The 21,496-nt window shown below is 39.9% G+C and overlaps 2 protein-coding genes across 3 annotated transcripts in view; one reads left to right on the top strand and one right to left on the bottom strand.

The window, feature by feature from the left end:
• The window catches only part of AMMECR1 (AMMECR nuclear protein 1), a 98,041-nt gene extending 84,528 nt beyond the window's left edge, over positions 1 to 13,513 (top strand). The window contains exons 4-7 of one of the 2 annotated variants that reach the window (XM_053989926.1): positions 4,179 to 4,269; positions 5,877 to 5,973; positions 9,139 to 9,212; positions 9,759 to 13,513. In XM_053989926.1, coding sequence (XP_053845901.1) covers positions 4,179 to 4,269; positions 5,877 to 5,973; positions 9,139 to 9,212; positions 9,759 to 9,826 — 330 coding nt within the window. In that variant the 3' untranslated portion in view covers positions 9,827 to 13,513. Of the gene's footprint in view, positions 1 to 4,178; positions 4,270 to 5,876; positions 5,974 to 9,138 lie in introns of both variants that reach the window. The other variant, XM_053989925.1, reaches the window with a different exon arrangement.
• A 2,005-nt stretch (positions 13,514 to 15,518) lies between these two features.
• The window catches only part of TMEM164 (transmembrane protein 164), a 38,434-nt gene continuing 32,456 nt past the window's right edge, over positions 15,519 to 21,496 (bottom strand). Inside the window, exon 7 of the mRNA XM_053990333.1 lies at positions 15,519 to 21,147. Within this exon, the coding sequence (XP_053846308.1) occupies positions 20,941 to 21,147 (207 nt within the window). The 3' untranslated portion in view covers positions 15,519 to 20,940. The remainder of the gene's footprint in view (positions 21,148 to 21,496) is intronic.

A 21,496-nucleotide genomic window follows, 5' to 3' on the forward strand; every position in this document is an offset into this window, starting at 1 on the left:
CAGACCTGCTGATTCAGATCCTCTCCTCATTTTTTATTAGAAGATCCTAAAGCATTGGAATTGTATGTAATTACAACAAAGAACTTTTTGGCTAGACTCGAGCAGTAGCTCTTCCTTAAAATACCTTGAGAGAGCTCTTTGCCCCAAAGTTGCTGTTCTTCAGTAGAGTACAATCTGCAGAATTGTACGTGCTGTCTTGATACAAAAGGCCTTTAACCTATTTAAACCTGCACTGGTTTAAATATTAGCTTAAATAGTTGTAGCCAATAATGTTGACTGAAAGGCAGCTTTTCATTGTTGACAAAGGGGTATATTCAAGAGTTGTATTCCTGCCTGCAAGTGCAGCGACACCAGTGGCTCTCAGCTTCTGTTCTGTAGAACTGAGAAGAAAGTCTGGATCTAAATATGTTATTCTCTTTGGACAGCATTCAGCAATTCCATGTATATAAATGAATGATTATGCTTGACATGAAGTAAAGAACAAACCTCCTGAGGAGTCTTTTGCCTCTGTTGTTAAATCAGAATGTCGTATTTAGATGCTACTAAAGATGGTCAGAAAGAAGCCAGCATATTTGCTGCAAATGTGGGGCTAAAAAGCTGTAGAATTGAGCTAATGCCAAGTGGGATCAGCTTCAAGAAAGTAGCAATAGTCACTTAATCTGAAGGTTTTCATTAACAAAACATTTGTGTACAGCTGTTTCCATAGTATTAGTAAGGTAAATAAAGGGGAAAATTACTGTTCTGTGGTATCACAAGGAATACTGTGGAAGTTCCAGGCCAGCTTTTTTTGTTGGAAAAAAAGGAAGAAACCTTTTTTCTAGGTTGCTGCAGAGACTGAGCTGACAAACGAAGGGCTGTCCCTAACCCAGAGCAGGGTGTCACAGTGCCACTGGCATGTGGGCACAGGCTGTGCATCAGGTCTGGGGTGCTGGAGAACCCAGAAAATGAGTGGACATAAGGAACAGGCAGATGCTTGTTTCTGACACCAAGGGGGTGTTGCACTGCTCCAGCTCTGGAGCATTCCATGTGGGTTCTCTGTAACAGGCTCTTTGTTACCTGCTTTAATGTATTTCTGAACAACTGTTTTACAATTAATCAATATTAAACTAATTAGTGGTGATTGCATGCAAATAGCTTACAGATTTCAGTGCAGTAGATATAACCAAACAGAACCATTATTTGGATGATAATTTACTCCACAGTGGAGTCCACAGAAACCTAAATGTCAACAAGGCCTGATGTTTAGGTGCTTATCCAAATTCCCCGTGGACAGTCTAATGAGAATAATGTTATTTCTTCCTCTCAGTATGGTTGGAGAGTCAGTCCAAGAGGAACAAATTAATGAACTGTTTTTGGAGCCTTGGGGCAGACCAGTCCACCAAGAGAGTTGCTTCAGCTTTGGCATCAGAGGGGACTTTGGAACCATTTTTTCTTAGATGTATAAAGAGTGAGCAGTAATCTGGCTAGTGCCATAGGCACTTGGCAAAAAAATAAATGTAGCATGTACATGTTTTCTCTCATCCCAAGGTGTATAGGAATAAAGAATTCATTTAAAAATACGTATAAATGAATATGAATGTGTTTAAATACACAGCAAAGTCTGAAGTTTTGTAAAGGTCATTTCAGAAGTAAAATAATGCAGTTTAATGCAATCCTTAGATGTAATGAAAGGTCTATTAATTTAATTGATATTGTCACAGAACTTAATTTTAGGTGGCCTCTGGCCACTTAGACAACTGATCAGAAAGTTTATATCTACAAGTACTGCTTATATAGGACACAGTATTTCATGCTGTAAAACTCCATAGAAATATTGTCAGAGATTGTTTTTTTGCCTAAGTCTCTCTCCTTATCTTGCTTTCCTCTCCCAATAGCAACAATTTAAATAGGTTCCTATCTATGTGGGAGGCTGAGGCAGCAATCGTGTGGTCCCTTTTCAGCTCCAGAGGCTACCTATAGACAGTCATTTCCCTAATGAATGGTAATAGGCAAGGCAGAACTCCAGCTCTATGTGCACAAGATTGGTTTGTTTTTCTAAACTTCACAGACAGATGCTGTTGTTCTACAGAGTGCTGCCTGTAGTGCATCAGTACTTTTAGTCTGAGAAGCAGACCTGAGGCCGTGTAGGAAGGTGTGTGCTGGTCCTGGTAGCTTAATGCCATCCACAGACCCAGCCCTTACCTCCCATCTTGGAGAAGGCTGTTTTGGGAAAAATCACAGACATTTGCATCAGTTGAACACCAGTCTCTTGAGGAAAATAAATTCCACACTGTGCCCATGCCAGGCTTAGTGTGGATCATTTTTGCTTTGCTTGTGTGTGGCTTCCATTTATTTAACTCAAGCCTGCTAGCTGGAATTGAACAATGAAAAGCTGTTTGTCCTGCTCAGCTGCGCAGTTGGAATTCATGCTCCACAGGACGCTATGAAATTCTCCCCTGCTGTACATCCCTCTTTCTACAGACATGGGCCTAAAAGTCCATTAAAATGGTTAATGGGAAACATCCAGAGCAATGATGCAACTTGAATGTTGCATCATACTTCAGTACATCACTAGTGCTCCTGGTTAATTGTTCATGAATATTGTGTGGTCACTATTATGCAAAACACTTGTGTAGCATATAGAATCTCATATTCTGCAGGATTTCAAGGTGTGCAAACTCTGGAAATATTTAATCTTAGTACTGAATATACAGTTACAAAATGACCAGCTGCAGAAGCTTACTGGTTTGGGCATAAACTCTGTAGGCTGTTTTCAGCTTCTAACATAATTTCATTTTATCTTCAGGCCTTTGGGGTTATAATTGTATCTTCTGAGTATACAGATCTGATCTCTCTAGTGATTGTATATATCCATGTAATGAAAGTCGGGGTTTAGGAATGTTTGGTAATGAAATAACATGTTAAAAGTTCTGTGAATGTTAAAAGTCAGTGAATTAAATTTCTTAGTCACAAAATTACATTTTTCCTATTTATGAACAACGTTAGATTCATAGGGAAGAATGGTTGTGGCCATGGCCAGCCACAAGGGACTCTTCCTCCCATTTCCCCTGCTTGTATCATATATAAAGAATGAAAAGTTTAAAAATTAAAGTCTTAATATAAACAGATATGTTAATTGAAGAAGTGGTAGAGCTTTGTAAATATTTCTTATTTGTTTTTTGACTGCCCTACAGTTACAGTAAAGTGAGTAAATTGTCAGTGAAGAAAATGTTACAGCATTTTTTTACTAAATTTGTGTCCGCAAGGATGTGCCACACCAAACAACGTGATAGCCTTTTAAAACATTGACTCATTTTCACATGCAGTGTTGGATTCAAGTGGAAATAACATCTTGGTTATGTGGGCATAAAAATGTCCATCTAATAATGCTTTGTGTTTGTGCACAGAATTCAAAAGCAACTGAAAACCTTCTGGCAATGGAGTATCTTTTATGGCCTGATCCCAGTGCAGGTACTCTCCACAGAATTATTGTAACCTGAAAACAGGGGCCTTAAACAATGCCCTGGAAAGGTGTCTAGCCTCCTATGTCGTTTTCTCCCAATATTTTTGGCATTTTTATTTTTATCTGCATCCAGCTCCTTGGTATTAGTAATCTTGGTTTCCGTGCTGTCATTTTGTCACCTTACTAAGAACATCAGTTCTTAGTAGCAGAGAAGTAGGAGTTTGAGGCTGGGTACTTTGTAATATTTCCATTTCCTCCTCATACATGAGGAGAAATTTTGAAGGCTCCAGGCTTGAATCCACAGTGTGACAAATCTTTGATCACTCAGTTGCTGCTTTGAACAGAATTAATGTTCTTAATTGAAGCCTCATTAGATTTGGCAGCTGTTTTGCCTGCAGATTGTAGCTGGTGACCAGGTGATTTTATCAGCAACAACATTGGTGACAGTGTCAGAGGAGACAGAACAACTTTAGCTCCTCAGCTGGATTTCCTCCAGCCCACGAATGAAGCTCTGTGGTGGGGAGCAGAGGAACATCCTGTGTACCTGTGCTGCTGCTGAGCTTATCGTGGCTGTAAGTGAACACCTCTCAAAAAGATGACACCCAATGCAGTGCCACCTCCCGAAACTCTGTGAAATGCTGTTAACCACTGTTGATGTTTTGGATTTTACCATGTCAGTTACCATGTTGTATCTTTTCTCTGGTAATGTACTAATGGAGCTGCCATTCTCTTGCAGGTGGGTGTCCATGGCATTAGGATAGAGTTCATCAACGAGAAAGGATCAAAGCGCACGGCCACCTACTTACCGGAGGTTGCGAAGGAGCAAGGTCATTGTTGCACTTTATTTCATATGATCTGGTGAAGAATTCAAACATACCTGTAAATCTAAAATGCACTATTTGACCTTGCACTGATGTCAGATGACGGAGCAGTGTTTAATTGTAAGAAGACTCTTGTATAAAATGCCAGTTACATGCCTGTGTCAGTCTCCTAGGGCTTCAATAAACTGTAGCTGTTTTTGAGCCAGTCATAAATGCAGTGTAGCTATAGGAAAATACAATGTGCAGGGGTGGTACAGTGCTGTCAGCCAGGCTAACAGCTGTTAAAAGCTGCCCATTTCTGTGTGGCTGCTAGACTGGGATATAAGGGAGATGCAGAAGCTCCGTTAAGCATTGGGATGGCTGGGCAATTATCTTAACCATGATTTATTCCTGATGAACAAGTTGTTTTTCAGTTAGGTACTTTCTGCTAGTACTCAATTCCTATTACAAACACAGACTTCCCAGGGTTTTTAATGGATGGAAGTACAAAAGAATGTTGTTAAAAGTCCCTTTTAATAGAGCCACAGACTTAAGTTAAGTGAATTTAAAAAACTAGAGTAGATTTTGTTGAACAGTCTTTTGCTGACTCTGAGCACTCACTATGTTTTTTTATTTCCAAGGTTGATAGTGTGTCTCAGTCGTTTACAGTTTGCATTACTGCTGCTTTTTTTTTACCTTTTTCTGTATGTTTGTCTGCAAAGAGTTCAGCTGATATCTTTACTGAGAATTCTTTTTAATTGATAATTCTGTTTCCAGATAATTTCATAAAAGTCTAGAGGCATTATAAGCTTTTTTTAAAATTCAGGAATTGTAGAGGGAATGTGTCTAAACTTCTGAGTAGTTTTAGTAGACCATGAATTGCAATCTGATACTTTAAAGTCTCCAGAACTACTCATTTGTATTTTGTATGTGCCCAAATCTACTGTAGTTTTTGCAGTTTTTTAATGTAACAATATGACTAATTATTGCATCTTTAGGAAATAACAGCTATTTAAAATTTGAGAGTTTTTAAATAAATAGGAAGTTTGGATAGCATGAAGATTTTATTGAGAACAGTAATGAATCTGTATTTTAAATTCATCGCTTCTTTCCTTATTCAGACACCTATCATATATAGTTGTTCTAAAATCAGCCATATCTCTGAAAAGTGAAGTGATATTTATGAAGGAAGTCTGATTTCAGGTTCTCTGCACATGTTCAACTAATAATTATTTTAAATGTTATACATAAGTTTAGTTTCCCATATTGTTATAACCATTTATAATGTCTAAAGCGGCTGTGATACATGATCATACCTGAATGTTTTGGAAAAGTTTCGTTTTGTATCACACACCCAGTTTAGGACACTTGGGTAGGGTGGGTTCACTTTTAATATATTTCAGCTATGAGATGAAAAATATATGTTGTTTGTAGAGTCAGCTGTGAGTATAAAGAAATCCTAAATGTGGTATTTCCTTCAGCTGTTCTGAAGTAGGGAAGAACATTTTGGTTTATCATAAATGCCAGCAGAGTCCTTGCACTCACAACAGCACCACACACTGTACTGTGCTTTTGCAACATCTGTTCCTATTGCTTCATTTCTCACTAATTTGTGCTACTGTAAAATTCAACAGGATGGGACCACATTCAAACCATAGATTCCTTGTTGAGGAAAGGAGGCTACAAAGCTCCGATTACTAATGAATTCAGGAAAACAATAAAGCTAACCAGGTATGCACTGGGATACCACACAGCCCTGTTGTTGTAATGCTGGGAGGTGCTCCTTCCTGGTAAGTGCTCCTGCAGATGGTAATGGTGAACTCTCCTGGATGTATCATTCATGATTGCTTTGTTTTCACAAGAGCAGTACAGACTTAGGAGAAGCTTTGCACAGGGTGAGTGGTACTAAGCTGGGAGTAAGAGGTGGCTGTTCAATACCAGGGCACGAGATGTCAGGTACCTGCGTAGTTGGGCTGATAATTCTGCACATTCACAGCAGTGTTTTAGCTCTGGCTTCTCACAGAGGGATTTTTGGCTCTAGTGGGTGTTCAGGGCTGTGGTTAACAGGGAGTACTTGCTCTTGTCAGATTTATTTGGGCAGATGGTTCGTGGTGGGGCTGCTGCTGTATTGTCATGGAGACTCCTCAGATCACTAATCTGCTGGATCCTCAGAGAAACATTTGGGTTATGCCCTGTGGAGTGCAGGTTTCCCTAACCTTAAAATGTGAGACATGCAAGCCGTGCATTGCTTCAACAGCCAATGTACCAGTGAAACTGTGTCAGGGTATTCCCAGGAGTGAGGACAAGAATGTAGTACTTTATTTCATACTAGTTTAGTTTGGTTTTGCTAATTTAATAAAACGTGTTCTTGAGGGCTCCTCACTGTGTGGCAGCCAAGGTATTTCAGAATTAGCAGCAGATAATCTGTCCATACTGTCCTTAGGTGGTGAAGTGTAGAGGAGTCTGTATGAATGTCTGTAGGAATGGTTTAAAGCTATTATCTGTATAAGCCTGCAGTGTAAAATGACTGCTGAACTCCAGTTATGCAGTCATGCATGGAGAAATAGGATTTTTAAAAGTCTTAGGTTATAAGGAAGTTTTGACCATTTGTCCTCTTCAAGGAGTTAAAGATTTTGGGTCTCAATGAGTGTTTGGAATTCTGGATTCTTACAGGAACCTAACTACTGTGGGGTAGCTCTGAGTAAGGGAAACATTCTGACAGTTAAATTAGGGAGGAAGGATTTACAGAAACCAGCTAAATTTCCAAGTGCAGAACCCCAGTCGCCCTTTAATTTATTTCAGCTGTAACCTTGTTATCTTATTTTCAAAAAGAATATTCAAAAAGAGTATCTGGACCTAGCTGAGGGCAAGAGTAATAATGCAATAAATCATTTCTGTACACCTCAGCCTCAATCTTTTTCCATTAAACAAAAATTCCATATAGCACACATTTTCTTCCTGCTGCATGATTTTGCTTGGAGCAATAACATGGAGCACAAAACAAAAAAACCCTGAAGTTCACCCCCACTCCTCCCCAAAACCCCACAAAAAGCCTTATATTTAGTGTAATTGAGTTCACTACAATGAAACTGGTACCAGAATCAATTGCCTGATAAGTGAAATGAGCAAACCATAATTTTTTGACATTCAGAGAAAGGGGGTTTTTGACTGCCTGTTTCACTTGCTTTGTTGCTTAAAATCTCAGATACTGCTGACAGATTAGAGACAGTATTATTAAAATAGTAATTGTTTTCCAGTATTAGACAACCTGATTTAGAACCTCATTTTAATAATTTATTGTCATAAATGCAAATATATATTGGAGGAGTGAATAAGGGCTTTTAACTTCTTTTTCAAGTCTTCTGAATTAAAGTAAACATCCTCTGTGTGAAGAAAGCTTTAGGCTGATCATGAGTCTGTCACTCCCTTCAGGTTCACACCCAGCAGTTCTGGCCATGTTTTGAAAGAGCTGAACAGTGGCACAGAGGGACTCGGGGCAGTCAGAGGGGTCTGGAATGCAGAGGTCACAGCTGGGGATTCTCTGCCACCTGCAGAGCTGTGCAGGGGCTGTGCAGCTGCCCCTGATGGTGCACACTGTTACCTGCAGAGCCCCTCGTTGTTTCCCATGGTGGGGAATTCCATTGGCTGGGTGCCACATACCATCCCACGGATTCCAGAAGAGCTGCTGCTTTCTCTGCAAGGCCCAGCAGCCACTGGTTCCTTGTGTTCCTCATTGTCAGACAATACTGATGCAGATGTATTCAGAATATTTGTTGTCAGGACCTGGATTCTGCTTTTAGTTACATGGAGCTGGGCAACGTTCTTGTGGGACCATTCTTCATTATTTTTCAACTGATTTGGGAGTCAGGAGAGGTCCCAGTCAAGTGGAAGCTGGCAAATGTCGTTCCATTTGGAAGAAGGAAGATCCTTCTTATTACAGGTCTGCCAGTCTCACTTCAGTGCCTGGTAAAATTAGTTTGGTGCCTCTCTGAGGACATTAAACTCTAGAGTGCGATGAGAAGAAAGTGACCAGTGAAAGGCCTCAAGGACAAGACTCAGGATGAGTAGCTGAGGTCATGTTTTGTTCAGTTTGGAGAGGGCTGAGAAAGACCTCATTGGAGTCTAGAGGTTCCATGTGGGGGCAGTGGAACAAAGCTGCTTTTACCTCCTTTCAGGTGACCAGCAATAGAACATAAGGGAAGGGAATGAAGCTGCCTCAGGGGAAGTTCAGGCTGGACATTAGGAAAATATTCTTTACTGAGAAGGTAGTCAGGCACTGGAACAAGCTGTCCAGGGTCATGGCATCAAGCCTGTTGGCGGCCAAGGGGTTTCTGAACAATGCTTTTAACCATATGGTTTTGTTTTAGGTAGTTGCGTGAGGAGTAGGGAGTTGGACTCAATGTTCATGATGGGTCCCTTCCAACTGGAGATATTCTGTGATTGTAGTCTAAAAAAAATGTAACTATATTTAATGTAGCTGGGATAATTTTAAAAGCAGAATTTGGCAGACAGTTGATACTGATTGTTCAAAAACAGCCCAAAAATCTATAGTGCTTGTTTATGGTTTTTCCTACTATATTTTTTTAGAGGGTTGGCTGAAGCTACAGGACATTATCTATTCCCTCTACCTCAACCAATATAGTAGCCAACCATTTTTAACAATTCTGTTTGCTTAAAGTATTTTTTCTTAAGTAGTTACATCATGATTTATCACATGATTCAGGAAATGACCCTGACAATTGTGGCAGTTCCCTTGTGCAGCTGAAGTCAAGTCTTATTCCCAGCATCAGAAGTACAGAGCTCTTAGCACTAAACAAACCAGCAGTGCAGCATTTCTGGTGCTCCTTGCAGCTTCCTGGTAACAGTTCCTGAATTGGCCTCTCTGCTCTTTGCCAGGTACCGCAGTGAGAAGATGACGATGAGCTACACAGAGTACCTTGCCCATCGTCAGCATCATCACTTCCAGAATGGTATTGGGCACCCCCTTCCACCATACAACCATTATTCCTGACACTGAGCCACATGACCAGTCACTGGACCTCTCTGCAGACCTCTTCCCAGGAGACCCTGCCCCTTCTTGGTCTAGCTATCTCTATTACTGTACCATTTTATGATGATAGTTTCCGTTGCCATGTTGAGGCTCCTTAGTTGGTTCAGCTCATCATGGCAACGGGAGGGAAAACTGCATTACTACAAAGATCCCATACCTTTTTATTACTGATTCACTGCAGATTTTTTTGCAGCACATACCCTTGGGTTTTTTATGAAAATTTAAATTTCTACTTCATTAACATTGAATTATATCAATCAAGGCTTTCTGTAACTGTGGATGGAAGGAAGAGTTTAAGGATTGCAGTTAGGGATGCTTTGCTTAGCAAAAAAGGCTTTCATGGCTTTTGCATTAATGGGTGTGATAGGGAATGAAACATATCAGATTCAGGTATTGAAGTAGACAATGAATTGCATTTTCATAACATTCTTAATGACGTTGTGTGTACAATATCTCACATTCACAGTAAAGATTCCATGTAGCTCTGTACAGGATCTCCAGATCCAGCACAAACAGCTGGAACACCAAGGCTGACATACAAAATGCTTTTTTCGGATGAAGAGAAGCAACTCATGTACATCGAGAGGTGATGTTAACAAGGCAGCATTTTCAGAATCAAGTGGCCTAAATGATTTGGGCACAATCCAATCCAGGACCCTTTTGTGTCCCATCCTGTGCTGGGAATTACAGGCAGCCCAGGCCTGTCAGGAGGAGTCACGAGAATGCATTTGTAATGAGATGATGCCTTTCTGATGACTAAATTAGGAGTGACATTTGTATCCTAATAACAGATTGGTGAGTAGCAGATGTCATATTAGGAAGAAAATGGATTTAGATTTTAGTGCCTTTGACTATAACATAATTATATACTTATATATAAAATTCATAGAAAACATATACTCCAGACATTTTAGCAAACCCTGTTGAGGCTGCTCTGGCATCAAGGTTTTGGACACTTTTTTTCCTCTTTAAAGTGAGATTTATTTTTTTTATTAGCAAACTTATTTTGGAAAAGAGAAATCCCTGTTTTGTTCTTCATCTGGTCTTGGACTTACTGAGTTTTATCAAGTCATGAATAGTTGGATCAAGTTAACTTTTGTTTAATAAAAGAAAAAAGACTGTTGTGAGAGAGCCAGGACAAGTATGCCATAATGTTACATGTTTTCATCTATTGCAGGAATAGTGCTTGAGAGCTGTAAGTACTGTGTAATAATTCTGATACCCCTCCACACGGTAGAAGAAAGAAAACCGATGGGAACTTTTTCCTGCTGTAAAAATAGGATTTAGTAAAAGGTATGTGTGGTCTGTTTGCAAGGCCAGTCGATGGCAGGAGCTCACTGCTTCCTCCTGTGCCTGCAGAACTCCCACTGCTGCCTGTTGCAGCATAGGCTGCCCGTTACAGAAAAGACCTTCCTAATCTGAGTGAGTAAACCACAGTAAGCAGAAATTCCAGTTACTTTGAATAATGAATGTTTGTAAGTACATAGATATATAAAAATCAAATAGATAAAATTCAGTTTTAAAAAAAATTGGATTAACTGTAAAAGTGTTTCAATAGGGTTTCAAAGTCAGATAAATTATGCTCATCCCTTATGTGAGGTTAGGTGTGCCACTTAATTTCTATGGAAGTTCTTGTAGAAAGTCTTTGGTATTCCTTCATCCACAGCATTTATGTCTAAATATTACCATTTTCAGTTGTGATGCCTTAATTTTTAAGCAGAGGGCCTGAAATTTCAGGAGCCAGGAGATGCCAGCCAGAAGCTGCAAAAATGAGTAGATGTTTATACAGAGGCTATTTTGGATGATACTGTTGTCTTGTTTCTACTTGGGGAACACTTTTAGATTAATTAGTCTTCAAGTGGAAATGTGAACAAGTGGCTACCTGATAGAGTTGTGTTGGTTTTTTTTTCTTGCCCTTATAGGGAACCTGAGCACAAACTGAATCATTCTGCTGCGAAAAAAAGTCATCCAACCCCATCTTTATCTGTCATCTCGTTACAGCTCGCTCGTGCTTCTGCATGAGCTCATTGTTAGAAGTTTTTTAAAAAGATCTATTATATATAAAAATATATATGTATTGAAAGGTGCTAATCAACCTCAAGAAGGTCACGTGACTGGTCATGCGGATCTAAAATCATATCAGATTTTTTAAGAAATCTTCGATATATGCAGATGTTATACAGAATTTCTTACCAGTGTAATAATGATATACTGATGAATAAACAATCCTGCAGGATTTTAAGGACAAGGTCAGCAATACTTCCCACCATGGCTTGGGGGAGAAAAGGATAGTTTTGTCTCCTTTTTGTATACAGCATAATGCACAATGCATTTTTGTCTATCTCTTAGTAGCTGTTGCTTAAAAATATAGTTCAAGGGTGTTATACAAACTGTAAAGGTGTGCTTTTGAACCGAGCTCATGCCAGACCCTTCTGGACCAGAGTTTTGTATCACTAATTTAAAAACTGTTACAGAGTCTGTGGTCAATCAGATTGTATGATTTTTTTTTTTTTTAAGATTGGAATAATCAGTCTACCTACAGTGTTTCTAGGGCACCTACCTCCTCAGCACACTGTGCTGAACTGCTGCAGATTATTTCTCTGTAATTGTGGGATTCTTTGTACCAAACGTGCAGCTCACTGTGACATGCACTGGCACAGAATAGGTCTGTTTGCTTAAAGCTAATCAGCAATTGCTCTCACAAATGTCATTCCCTCGTAGTTACATTTAGTAGCTTTTAGCTGTATTGTTTGGGTTAGCTACAGATTTGTTTTTCATTTGGGGTACTTTATAGAAATTAAGGTACAACCAAGTAGCTTATTTCACTGTTTGTTAAGTTGAAATGCTGATTTTTTTTTTTTTATGAGCACTACTCAGTTTGCCTTATTCCATTGAAGAGATTGTTGGTTGGGTTTGTTTTTTTGTTTTTTTTTTTTTTTTCATTCTCTTGCCTAATGTTCCTAAAAACTCTGTTCTGTAAACTGAGTTAGACAACCAAACCATAGACTTGACACGAAGCTGTTACTTGGTGATGCTTCAAGTGTCCTTCCTGCTGCCATCCCAGCAGATGCTGCTCCGGCAGGGGTGGACGCTCCGGTCCTGACCTCAGCCCCGCTCTGGAACCAAGGTGGGCACAGCCCTGGCACACCTGGAGTTTGTATATGGACCTCTACTTGTCTTCAACTGTGCGGGTTTTTAAAACTGTTGTCTGGAGTAGGTTACATCTCTTATGTGTGTTAGATCGAACCAAAGAAGCCTCCAGCCATGCCCAAATGCTGCTCCTAAAGCCTGCCTTCCAGTCCTTACAAAATCCCTGCAGGATTAAATGTGTTAACTTTTTTATTTTTGTACAGTTTCTAACTGATTTTTGCTAGTGATGTTAATTGAATTAAGTTTATTTGGAGAGTCTGAGTATCTCCTACATTTAAATAAACTGGTGACTTTCATTTTATGTTAAAAAAAAAAAAAGTTAAAAAAAAAAAAAAAAAAAGAGAAACCCAAAGTGTGCCTCTCAGATTTAAGGGTTTCTGGTTACATTTATTCTTAAGACCAGCAATGATACTTTATATACAAAGATATGTTTTCCTCATTTTTTATTACTGTCAAAGAAAAAAAAATAAAAAAGAAAAACCTCTTTCTTTGCTCTGGACTCAGTAATTGCGCTGGTACATAAACGCACTGAGAAAACAAACTTTTGTTTGAAACTTTTGTAACAACTTATGACTGTTTTTGTATATCAAAGTTGATTCTTTTCAAGATATTTGGATCTAGTTTCTAAGTTATTTTAGGGTTTTATATGTTACAAAAAAAAAAACAAACTTACTTTAAATTGTTCACCAGCATCTTGAGTTATCTTCAATGCCATGGTGACACACAGTGGGCTTAGAGCTACCTGGAGTAGCTTGTAAGGCCTTGGTCTTTTCCTTCCTTCCTTAGCAACTCAATTGATTACAGTAATCACAGATTACCTGAACCCCCTTCCTTTATAACTAGATCCTTCTTCCTTCCACATTTAATTGCTATTAGTGTGAAGAAACTGTTGAAATGGGCATTTTAATATAAGTACGGCTTAAAAAGAGAAAAATGAGGAAAAAGAAAAAAAAAATGCTAGAAGGTTATCTGTGGGTCTGTGAGATATGGCTGTGGAAAGATATTGTAGTAGTTTTAACACTATTGTTATTACCTTTTAAATCATTTACCCAATAAAATAAGGAAAAATAATCACCATTTCTTTTTATGTTTCTCTGCTTAACTGTGTGGGCTCAGTCAATGTTTTTATTGAAGCATCTGTACCTGGTGTTAATGTTAAAGGCTAATGGTGTGTTAGAAATATTTTCCTGTCTTTCCCTTTTGTCTGCTGTAGGAACAAACTGGGGACAGGTACGTGCAACTTTCACTAAACACTCCCAGTGAAATCACCATTTATATCAGCTACATCAGTTATTTATCTCAGTATATTCATCAGTATTTATATCAATTGCCAGTTCAGTTTTATACTTCTTGTCTAACTTTAACACATGGAATTCTGTCCAGGTCTGAGCTCCCTCCTGTGAGAGGCAGAAATGGTTTCAATCTTTTGAAGCAAAACTTCTTTGCTGAACCAATTATACTGGTGTCAGCAACACAGCACCAGTTACCCCTTAACAGTCAGATTGTTCACCAGAACATTGTGCCAGTGTGTACTGAAAAATCTCTGTCAAAGCAGCAGCACAGCTGATGCCAAAATTGAGTTGGAGAACTCTGGTCCCTCAGCCAAATTCTTGGTGCACTGAGACACTTTCTGCTGAGTCCGAGTTAAAGGGAGCATATTTCCTCTGTAGGATAATTCCTGAGACAAAGCATTCCATCTCCCTGGAACTCAGCTCTGAGTTTGGAAGGGCTTTGTTTGCCTCATGCTGTATTAATAGCTCTGCTGGCTGTAGATGCAGTGCCTTTGAAAGCAGAGCAATAGAATCCATGTAACCTTTAGATGCTGAAGTCTGATGCAGCCATTCCTTCAGTTGCTCTGAAGCTTTGATTGAGAGATTAACAAATCTGAAGGGAAACCTGCCTGGGTAAATACTAAACCAGTGACAGAAGCTTGGCTCACACATTTGGTAAAATTTAGTGTAAAACCTACACTAAACCTAATCTAAAACCCTGAAGCCATTGAAAGGCAGAGCTAGTTGCCACTTCCTACAATGAGTTTCCACTCTTCTCACTGCTTTAGCCAGCTCTCCAGTTCCCATGCTGTAAAAATCAAACCAAGCCAGTAGCATTAAGGGTGTTTCAGATGTTGAAACTTGCTTATTCTTATATATTTGTTGGTATTAGACTGATTTCCAGTTAGTTATAGAGGGCTGCTGATAGTAATTAGCAGTGCCTGCAATAGGAAATTGCTTGCTTGCTTCAGCTCAGGCTGCCATACAGCACTTCACACTGGATTTCTACTTAAGCTGTTTCATCAGTCTTTATACTCTTCCAGAGAAATGAAGCTGAAGAATTGATTCTTTTCCCCAGCCACATGAAGAATTGAATCCTCTGCAATGGATATATAATAATACAGGGTGGGCACATTCAGTATGTTCTTTTTCCAATAACAGTATTTGCCAGGAACTGAACACAAAGCAATAACCTGCTTGTCTGAGATGTGCTGGGTCACAAGAATACATTTAACTATGCTGCAATCATGTGTATTACAGCCAGAAGCATTTGCAAAGTACATTAAAAGTACTTTGTCATCCTGTGATGTGGGGCTGAGTGCAGTCCTGCAGCTGCTACAGCAGCTTTCTGAACAAAGGTGCGAGCTGAAAACTTCTGTGCATGTTGTCCCATCTTCTGCTGAAGTGCTGTGAAATGGGAATTACAGGACATTGCCCAGGCTGGGGTAGGAACAGTGAGGAAGTGTGGAGAAAGCATCCTTGTACTGTAACAGTTCCCTGAGCTCTGCACCTGAAAGACAAGGACAGGTCCTATTTAAACAGTGGTTAAAGGATTTATACCCTGCAGTGAGCTCTGCTAAACTGCTATTGACTGACAGGAAACAGGCAAAAGTCAGACTGAACTCTTGTGTGCAAGGTAGACAACATCAGGCTGTACAGACTGTTACAGACAGGAGCCTCCATCTTCTTAACCTGATTTATAAATTTATGTGCCTCTGTGATTCTTACCTAGTTATCGAAAGTAATAACTAAGCAAGACAGACTCAGACCTGGCACAATTAGAATGATCACAAAATTATTCAGTATCCAGTAAAATGCATTTATTTGTTTTAATTCCAAGGTTTAACAACTATTCGCTCAATGATCTGGACTTGGGGCACAACAACAAAAAAGCCCACCAGAGCAAAATACAAAAACAAGTACACAAATTACCCCTTATTTGTAAATGTTACCTCATAACCAAAGTTTAGCACATTAAAAAGTTTACAAAATTTGTAACACTCTTAAAATTATTCAGAACTAACAGCATATGTGGCAGTTGAGCCCATCCACATCCATCCTTGCCCTTCCCAACCCATTCTGTGCCTGGATAATGCCATGCTGGGACTAGAGTGTGGGGTAAGCAGTCCTGCAGGTTCCTGCAGCCCCTGGTGCTCCAGCCCAGCCCCTGGCACAGGATGGTCTGGGAGAGTGAGGTGTGCTCACTGCTCTGCCTGCTGTGTCCTCTGCAGCATTGGGATAATGACTCAGGAAATGCAGAAATAGTTTTTAAAAGTACAAAACTGACCCTGAAGAAAAATAAAATTATTTATAAAACAGCTTGGCTTTGCCTAAGTTACACCAACAGCTGCAAGAGAGATTTACAGCAATATCACTTGAAGTACAAGGTCACAAAAATCAACAGCGTTGTTAGGACTCCTCTCACTGTAGAACTGAAAACACCAAAGTTAACCTCTCTGCCTGCAGAAACCTCCCACCAGGGCTGACGTACACCCTCTTCCTGGGTTTTGGCTTTATCAGAGCTTTATAAGCTTTTTTTTTATAAGTTAACTATAAAGATGAATTTAATTCCTAAGGATCCACCTAGAGTGAAACAACTGCGACACTGAAGAAAACACCACAACTCTATTTTTCATTAGCTATGGATGCATAGAAAACAAAGGCTTCTGGTTTAGATGCAAGATTTAGGACAAAATTACAGTCAGTTAACAGTTGCAAATAGCCATTTCTGAAAAATACAATTGAAGTTTATAAAACTTATCTCAAATATACAGAAATATCAAAACTCTGTGGCCAGAAACAGAAACCTACTCTTAGATACTCTCTGACATCAAGGTTTGACTGGACTGCAAATGGACTGACTTTTCCTGTTTCCCAGGCTCACCAAGGCAGCAGCTGCTCAAGCATACATAAGTTTTGCATATGGGCAGCATTTTTGAACTAAGAAGCTGAACCAAAACCAGCTCCAGGTGCGTGTTCATAGACTGTGGTTTTTCATCAATTTATAAACACATGGGCAAGAGCTATTCGTTTGCACCTTTCAAAAGAAACGATGCAAATTCTCCTTTGGTGCTTAAAAGAGGAAGTTAAACAGATCCAGCTCAGACAGTGAATAGTGTCTGAATCCCTGGGAAAAGAGCACTGCAGGGATCCTGGACAGCTGAAGCCATGGCACGAGGTGGTGGAGGCAGAAATGTTACTGGTTTACCTCTGTTTTGGAGGGCTACTTACTCCAAGGCTGCATAAACAAACTCGTCAGTAAAGAGGTTTATTATACTAATAGTGCTTCATCCATGGGTACACTTGGAGGGAAATGCAGCCAGTGGCAGCTGGAGTAATGAGTTTGCTTAACTCCTTGTTTCTTTTGAAATGTCTAAAATACTAACACTTGGAGGGCTCTGTTCAGACCCCTTAACCCATACCAGCATCTCTGAAGGGCAGGCAGTGGCACTGCACAAGAATTTTTTGGGGTACTCTGGCCAGTAAATGAAGCCACTCTGGGGTAAGATTTTACAGTCTGCTTCTGCTGCTGGGAACAGTTGTCTGGTTGTGCAGCCCCACTCCTGCTCTGCCCCACTGCCACTGCTGTTGAAATTCCCAGTGCCATGACACATCTGGGCACATCTGACCAGGAGGCCCAGGACAGCCCTTTCAATTGTGCATTGCACTGCAGCACTGTAAAATCTCATCACTGGGTACTGGGCAACAGCTTCAAGTTATCTTGACATGGATTGAGTGTGCAACACCCCAGGAGAGAATGCAATTGCCTCCCAAGAACAGCAGTAGAGTTTTGTGCTTTCATTTCCAGCATAAATAAGCATAAAGCAACCAAAGAAATCTGTATAGTGTAACTTCCTATAAAATGAACCATTCAGGGAAAAGAAAAATCAGCCTCTGCCAGGGAAAACAACAAATAACTCCTGTAGAGATGAAGTACTCTGCTTTCCCATTTCCTGCACATATGGCAAGCTCTGGCTAATGCACATTCCCAGCAGAAACCAGAGATAGCTGAGGAATGAAGGATGTGAAGTTCCATGACAATTGCTTCAGAAGTTTTTTTTTCCTTTTCTGCTCCCATTCTGACCTGTCCTTCCCCTTCTGTGGAGCCTGTCTCAGCTACACTGATGCAGTTTTGAGTGGTGGGTCACCACAGATCATCATGAAGTTCTAAAAGCCTTCAAAGAAGGGCATGGGGAAGGAGGGAATAATTTTAAGTTTCGGGCCTGTCACTACAGGAAAGTCACTGAGGCTCTGGAGCACATCTAAAGCAAAGCATTGGAGTTGGGCAAAGGACTGGAGCACACATCTAAGGAATGGCTGAGGGTGTATAGCCTGGCGAAGAGGAGGCTCAGGGTGGACCTTGTCACTCTGCAACTGCCTGAAGGGAGGATGGGGGTCAGCCTCTTCTCCCAGGAAATAAGCAACATGACAAGAGGAAACAGCCTCAAGTGGCACCAGGGAAAGTCTAAGTTGGACATTAGGAAAAATTTCTTCACCAGAAGGGTTATCAAGCCTTGAACAGGCTGCCCAGGGAAGTGGTGGACTCACGAAGCCTGGAGGGGATGTGTAGGTGTGACACCTGGGGATAAGGGTTAGTGGTGGCTCAGCAGTGCTGGGTTAATTCTTGGTTTGATGAACTCACAGGTTTTCTCTGACCTAAATGATTCTGTTCTAAGTCAACCAGCCTCACTGGTACCGCACAAAAACAAAGAAGCAACAGCTTATGTTCAAAAGGTGAAGGTTGCACTGCCTGCCTTCCCACCTGACTCCAGCTGCACCATTTGATTCCTTCCCTGCAGCTCCAGTACTTCTAAAATTCTTACTGAGTGCCATCATTGGTTACCTCTCTACTTTTTTGCTTTGTTCAGCGAGACATTTTCGCAGCTTAAATTGGTATGAAAGATTCAACAAGCTCCAGAACGTGCCCACACAAGGTTTAGAAGGGCAGTACAAGTACCCCACTGGCTCCACTGAGCAGCTCCATCAGCAAACTCCATGTGGTGAAATTACACCTCGAATTTCTGTGTGACTGGAAACAACTGGAGCAGCCTAAGAGGGAAAAGCACAGGTGGGCCAGTGACTATCAAGGGAGGGAGGGAGGGCAGGGGCAACCACTCCCAGCAGCTCTGCACCAGGAATCCCTTTCCACTGCTCAGGGATGGCCCTGTCAGCTCTGTTCACATTCCTGCTATTGAATTTTAAGTCAGCCAGAAGATTTCGCAAATTCTGCTTTCCAAGCAAAGAGCCTGCACTGAGTGAGACACCTGAGCTCATTTAAATGCTCCTGCAGTCTTAATTGACCAGAGGCAGTCAATAGTGGCAAACAGCAGCTGCTTTATACTTGTTTGGAATGCCCTGAAGCAGATGATTACAGATAGGAAAAAAGAAAAGGCTCCTACTTAGAGAAGTGCTCCCAGGAACTACAATATCCTGACAGGAAAAGAAAGGGAAGATGCTAAAAAAAAAAAGGCAATTAAAAAAAAAAACAAAAACCAAAAACCGTAAGTTAAGCAAATAATAATGCTAAATAGTATTTGCAAAATTTGTCTAAGTCCTTCTATTGTAATACTAACACCAGCTGTATATGCCTGAGGGATAGTTTAGGTACATGCTGCATGTTCTCAAGTTGTGAGCATACAGTAAATTTTGTTATATATACACACACACATAGAGCAAGGCATGGAAGAATGTCAGAAACCAATTTGTAAATCATAATATGGGACAATGTATTTCAGATTGAGATGTACTTTTTTTAATCATATGGAGTAAAAATATTTGAAGTAGCCACTTGTTCCTCACCAAAGAAATTTTTTTCTGTTTTAGGAAAAAAAAAAAAGTCAACTTACTTTTGCTTCCTGAGGTATAAACGTCTGTACCTTAACATCAGCACATACCTTCAGGTGATCCAGGTGGAGGAGGTATGATGGTTTTGGTTTATCTTACAAGTCACAGCTTTGACAACATAATGAATCTATAAATTCCCTCAAACTACTGTACAAGAAAAGCCTGCAGCCCTGAAACACACCAGTCTGCATAATGGACTCACAATTCTGGAAGAACAGAGTCAGGATTTTCTATCTTTCTGCCCAATGGTTTCTCCTGCAAAATTTGAGCAGGTACACACAGTTGATCATTCTGCCCATCTACATCCTGTTCTCCAAAAGACATATTGATGGGTCATGCTACTAAGCTGGAACATGCCCTTTGCAGTAGAGGCCTGCACTGATTTGACATTCCTTTTTACACATGTATTTTAAAATCAATATACATGATATAGCAGAGCTGCAGGGAAAGAAGAGTTTCATTTGGTTTCTTCAACCAGTCTGGTCAGTGAGGATCAGCATAGACGAAGCAGGAATGTTTCAAAAGCTACTAAGTATTAAAAAAAAAAAAAAAAAAAAAAAACCCTGATGTTTACAATGGACTTTGTATCTCCACTCCTTCTCCAGTCTAAGGAAAGTGAAAAAAAACATTTTCTTCAAAGTCAGGACAGAACAGTGGATGCAATATCTTATCATGGACTATACGTAACGTGGTCTTTAGAAATTATTTCAACATTCATTTTTCCCTTACCAAAATAAAAGCATCTCCAAAGAATCATGATGGGACTTCATTAGATAGGTACTTATCCACTGCAGCTTAGAAATTAAGTAGTTGATTAATTTTTTTTAATGAGCTATTGTTCCCCAACATTTTCAACCAGCTTAAAGAAAATACAGTAGAACCTCACTGTTTTGCACTTCTGATTGGAAGATTAAGTGTGCATGATTTCCTGTGACTATTTTGAACATTCAAGCTTTAAGAGTTAAGCCAGGTGATGCAGTTCAGCATGTTGGTTCACATCAGTGGAGTGCTACAATTCAGTATTATTTCCTATCCTAGAAGTGTACAATTCTTTAATAGAAAATGAGTCAAAATGAGGTAGCACTGCCACTCTCTTTGCTGGAATGTGGACAGGTCCTGGCCTAATTTTAAATGGTGGCTTAGCAAGATTCTACTGTAATCTATACAAAATGTATAAAACATGAACCTTCCCCAGAATAAGGCCACTAATTTTGCCATTGGCAATAGGCAGTGAGAAACAGCAGGTAAAAAAACCTCACTTCATTACAGAGGTGTTTTTGAGGCAAAAAACTGTGGGAAGAAGTATAAAGCCATCTCATCCCCCCCTCTTTGTTTTCCAGTATATCTCTGCTTCCTGTATGAATTACTCTGTGGGGAGAAATTTCAGTCTATTTTCTTAGCTGGGAGTCTAAGCAAGTCCATGCTCCATTTGAAGGTGGGGACAGCACTGTGAAACAGCAGGATTATGAGTTTCCCATGAGTCATGGTCATGACAGTCTGATGTCCAGATGCCCAGATTCGGTACCAGGGCCCATAAAAAGGATCTGAGATGGCTGGGCACAACATGTTGTTCAAATTCACTTCTGTAACCTGAGGAAGCAACAATAAATTTATCAATTAACAATATTTTTATCTTGCATTGATTCACCTAAAAACAGTGAAAATTTAGATAATTACCATAATAAAAATGTTCAGGTGACACACATTTGCTCAACACAAGTAGCGCAGCTTTCAGAAAAAAAGTAGATCTAAATTCCATTGCGTATTTAATAAATGGATTTATGCAGGTACATAACCAATCTATGCACTATTTTACCACTACTTGCAAGATATAAGATACAAATGCTCATTAGAACATGCAATTTGCATACAAGCAGCCTTATCAAAAATTTGCATGCAAGTAGTCTTATGCATGTAGACCTGGACACTCAAACTACTC

Source organism: Vidua macroura, chromosome 14 (genome assembly GCF_024509145.1).
Source record: "Vidua macroura isolate BioBank_ID:100142 chromosome 14, ASM2450914v1, whole genome shotgun sequence".
In the NCBI taxonomy this organism is placed as follows: domain Eukaryota; kingdom Metazoa; phylum Chordata; class Aves; order Passeriformes; family Viduidae; genus Vidua; species Vidua macroura.